Source organism: Mercenaria mercenaria, chromosome 14 (genome assembly GCF_021730395.1).
Source record: "Mercenaria mercenaria strain notata chromosome 14, MADL_Memer_1, whole genome shotgun sequence".
In the NCBI taxonomy this organism is placed as follows: Eukaryota; Metazoa; Mollusca; class Bivalvia; order Venerida; family Veneridae; genus Mercenaria; species Mercenaria mercenaria.
Genome location: NC_069374.1, coordinates 11,324,375 through 11,329,489, shown reverse-complemented (window position 1 = coordinate 11,329,489; position 5,115 = coordinate 11,324,375). Strand labels below are relative to the sequence as shown.

The 5,115-nt window shown below is 35.1% G+C and overlaps 1 protein-coding gene across 1 annotated transcript; it reads left to right on the top strand.

Annotated features, from left to right (window-relative positions):
- The first annotated feature begins 253 nt into the window (after nucleotides 1-253).
- On the top strand, nucleotides 254-3,340 carry LOC123531946 (vitelline membrane outer layer protein 1-like). The gene is made up of 4 exons (XM_053522941.1): nucleotides 254-512; nucleotides 1,039-1,151; nucleotides 1,617-1,817; nucleotides 2,606-3,340. Exons 1-4 carry the CDS (start codon nucleotides 302-304, stop codon nucleotides 2,852-2,854), a joined length of 774 nt encoding a protein of 257 aa, XP_053378916.1. The 5' UTR covers nucleotides 254-301; the 3' UTR covers nucleotides 2,855-3,340.
- Nucleotides 3,341-5,115: the final 1,775 nt, after the last annotated feature.

The following is a 5,115-nucleotide window of genomic DNA, read 5'->3' as shown; positions in this document are numbered from 1 at the left end:
ATAAAAATAAAATGTAGATCTGAGAGAACAGTTTATAGTAGCATATACATAATGACTAGATATTTCATACAAGTATCTCTCAAAATATTTTTAAAAGGATACCGTAAGCAACTAGGACAGGCAATGAAAAATCAAAAATCGGAAGCACTGCAAAAGTGTTAATCAGTGACCATTAATTAAAACTTCAAATTATCTGATTGTTGCACAATTGTTCGGATACAGTAAGCGGATACTACTTACACATACTTTGTCTGTCTAGGATATAACTTCATTTTCACATTTCGTCTCTAACTGTAAGGTGATGGACGTCTTTATCAGGGGCATTTGCCTGCTTACATTTGCTTTTCTTGTAGGTGAGGCGTTATGCGGCGTAGACAGAGGATCTCTTAGACCAAGAGATAAAGATGTAGAAGAGTTTGATATTGTTTCTGAAGACAAAACCGACAGTGTTGACGCCACAGAGGATTTATATGCAGGAAATAACGAAGGTGCAGAAGTGCATGAATCTGGCAGTGAGTATGTTTGCAATAATTATGATAATTGTGTTTTGTCTTGTTTTCTAAATTATGTAAAATAATTGTAATCTAACACAGTGACTGCTTACTTTTGGTTTATATTTAGTTATGCTATACGTCTTCAGACAGTTTATACACGAACATATAAATTTCAAAACGCATTTCAGAATATTAAGTAATAAATCAGCTCTACTTTCATATGTTGTGAAATCTAACACAATATGTAACCATACATATGAACATCTGGCTAAACAAATTCTAAGAATATTCCGAGTCTGTTTTAGAATGTGACCTCTTGTAGTTGATGATTGTTTTAAGGGAATAAAGCTGCTCTATTTTATAGTTAGCAGTTAATAAACTCAAAACGTTGTTAATGCTTTTGAGAAAAAAAAATAGTTTAGAAATGTTTTGCAACAAGTTCGTTTTTGTAAGGGCTAGATTTGTAAATGGGGCATAAATGGAAAGTTCCATCTAAATATGGACTGTAATTGTTCTCACTTTTTATTTATGGTTTGTGTTTTAGACAATTCCCGAGTCATTTCAACATTAAACGTAACAAATGGTGGCAAATGGGGTGACTGGGGCTCTGTACAGCTCTGCCCAGATGGTTCATATGCCGCCGGTTACGACATGAAGGTACGTTTCCGTTGGTTATAATTTAGTGGTAAAAACGAAATGAAAAGCTTATGCATGATCCTCAGGTCAAACTTCATGACGTTCAATTTCGTATTTCTTGTTGCAGACAGTTGAATAACTCCATATTTTCTGTTTCAAATAGCTGCTTTTAACTGCTTTCTGAGCCTTGGTACACTTTTAATGTAGAGAATTCCGATTCAGTAGCATCAGATTTACAATGATATACAATGATATACCAATTTTATCATATCATATTTACTATCAATGAAAAAACTCTAATCTCTAAATAAGCACAAAGCAAATAAAATCACGACTGAAAATTTAAGTAATGGTTGCATACCTATGGTGGTAATGGATTGTAAAAAGAGAATAGTATAAGAATCGGAATTGATTATTTAAAGATACGGGCCCTGTGATCTTAACGAATGTACTAACCAGTCATAATGTCTTTATTCCGTTTTGAAGATCGAAAAACCGGTATGTGCAGACGACACAGCGCTGAATGCCATCAAGCTAATATGTGAATTTCCAGACGGGAAAGAAACTGGTGAAATCACGTCGACACAAGGACACTGGGGCTCCTGGGTTGGACAAATAAAATGCCCTTCCCGTGTGCGTGAACGTCTATACCTAACATCCTTTGATCTTCAAGTGCAGAAACCTAAGGTAGATGCTTATCCTCATATGTAATGTTTAATAAGATAGAATGAAGTTGAATTGGACTTAGTCTATTGAAATTGGATGGTTCTAGGACAAAGCAATATTTCTAAAGCTTAATTGCACAGCAACAATTTGTAAAACATTCTCGGTAAATGTAACGGTCAAATGTATAAGAGACTAATTATCACGGAGAGACAGAGAGAATTTATTATGTAAGTCGTTGTACAAATTCGTAGTTTCCGCGGGCAGTGGAAACACTGCACTAAAACTTTAGTAGATATGTCTTGTTCCGTATGCGTAACACAGTCGCACAACGCATAATGCAGGTCTCTCTGCACTATGCTGAAAACAAATGTGCGTGGTTCATTTGATTAGACAATCAAATGGTGCTTATTAGTACCGCATTTATATCTTTGCTAAAATAAAGTAAAAAGTGGAAATCGCATAGGTCGCTCCTCACGACAAAATTGAAAATGTTGCAGACTCGGTTAAACTGAAGTGTACAAAATGTGACAAATGTAGTTCCATTTTGTAGACCTGCTAAATTCTAGTATTAAGGTAACCTGGTGTATTGCCTTTAATGCTTTTTTAAGCATCAAATAACTTTGATCTCTCGTATATGAATTGTATATGACGTTTGCATTTATGTACTACCTATAAGCCTTTTCTTACATGCATTACTTGATATTGAGGCATATAATTACGTTATAATTCTCTCACTTTTGAAGTTTAGAAACGTATATTTTCAAATATTAAATCAGCACCAAATTGTACGTGACTATTGTTTTCCTCAGGGTGTGTTAAAAGATGATACTGCCGCTAATTACGTGAAGTTCAAGTGTCGAGACAAGTGTGGACGCAAAAAGCCGCAAGAACTAGCCAAGCCTCCGGGACGTGGTGTGTGGGGTTCATGGGGAGCATGGAGTGCCCAATGTCCACCCGACACCGCAATCTGTGGTCTCAAAACAAAAGTGGAAAAACCTCAGGGCTGGCATCGCGATGATACAGCTCTGAATGATGTCGAGTTTTACTGCTGTGTATAAGATGACTGTTTGACATCACGTTTGAAATAGCTATCGCTATCAGAATACTATTTACAAAAATACGTTTGCCAAAAACTGTTATGTATTTCCTTTTTCAGAAAATTTGTAATCATAAATGACAGACAATTCTAAAAATGAAGATAGATTGTTCATTTAACGTCAATGCTCATGACTTTGTCAGAGGAAAATATATTACTGGATTTGTTGGATTATTGGGAATATATCAGTAATGTTCTAATTTGGAAATCTTTATAATAGATAGAAAATGGAATTACGAAGGTATCTGATATCTTCGAGGGTTTGTGGCTTCCATATATCCATCAAGCACCACCCTCTTATTCCTCCCCCCTACCACATCCTTGGGGAATATATCAGATACCGGAGTGTTTTCATTATTATATTCTGTGTCATGATAGCTGTATCAATAAATACCTTGTGTAGCCACCAATATCATATTAATGAAAAGATCATAAAATGTGAAATTGATCGTATCTCCTTATCTGTATATGAATATTTACAACAAATAGTCAAATATTTTTATCACACCGGTGTATATGCAGCCACAGTTATTGGAATAGATCTACATAACATAATGAGAAAAAAAATGAAATTCGTCAATAAGAGAAAGGCGTTACATATTCCATAGCGATAACTCGGTGTTTAGTTCAACCCATATATCAAGCAATTATAAAGAGATTGAAAATATACCTGCACTGTTTCAGAGCCTTTGACTTCATCTAAATTCTTTACCCCGACCTTAAAAATGTAATAAATCTTGCGTATACATATTCTATTTTCATGAAAGTATAGTTATGATACAATTACATATTTTTTTCAAAAATATTTTATCAGTCAAAACATATTTAAATCTTACTTAGCATTAAAGTTTGAAACAAAACGGCGTTAAATATCCTGTACCTTAGATGCATTGAAGAACTATGTTGCAACCTTAATAAAATTCATCTGATTTGATAATGCATCGCGTTTTTCCCCTGTTATAAAGGTTCAGTGTTCCAACACTATGTTTGCATTTGATCCTATTTAGCGTATACCAAATAGTATCACACTATATGTCTTTACTATGTACATTTTTAAAATAATTACAGTAAATAAACGACCTAAGGTTTCAAGGTTGTGCTCTTGTTCTTAATCCATCAGAAAGCTGCTTTGAAATTATGACAGTCTTGTGCCTAGTCATAATACGTGAACATACATCAAAATGCGTGTCGTGACCATTATTTTGGATAACATTGATTGCTCATTTTTGCAAATTATGGTACATGGAGAGCATGGAACATCTCTTGTCCAAAGCGTACAGTAGTTTGCGGGATCGGGGCAAAAGCTGAGAAACCCCAAGACAACGGAGTCGAAACTGTCTTCAATGATTTCAGATTTTACTGTTGCTATCTCGAAAAGTAATCACTGCAGGGGTTCCCCAAGGATCAATCCTTAGTCCCCTTTTTATTTTTAATCTACATCAATGACATAGTCCTAGATATTCAAGCTCATATAACGTTATTTGCAGATGATACGAGCCTTTCAATGTTATATTTTTATATATATTTCACGGGCATTATTCAATGATGAATATTAAACATTAGTATAGTCGACATGTTTGCGTATTTTCTCGTAAATTCCTTACTTGTCTAACCAATACAAATGTATTACCAATATCAACGTTTGTATGTTTATCGGCGCAGAAAACGAGATAAATAAATACTTTAATGTGTCCGATAGCTATAGACAAGGCCCCATAATGTCGCTCGTGATTATACAGAACTAGATGTACGACAAATCCGCTACTTTTTAATCTGATACGTACCCGTAGAACCATTGTTGGTTTGCAGCTACGCAGTTGTCTTGCAACTTGTCTAATCATGCCCTTGAACGTTATTTTCTTGGTGCCCTGACTTCAGACAAGTCATTTTATACACTTCGCAAGGCATTTGTATGCTTTGACAACCGAAGTAAATGATGTCAGACGACCTTCAGCCTTTCCTAGAAGACATGAAAATGAACGTGCATACTAGCGAAAGTCTCATTTGTACTGGTCTATATTAAGGTTTTATGATCAGCGGTCATCCTCTTTGCCACAAGGGGCCATAACGAAACAAGGTATATGGAGAGTTTTCGAACCTTGTCAAGTCGTTCTAAAAGACCTTTTTTCTAAAGGTGTGACACAATGTTTAGACCCTTTTTATGCTGTCTAATGGGTAAGTACATGTCATATATATCAGATAGTTCTGTATCTGAGAGCGAGA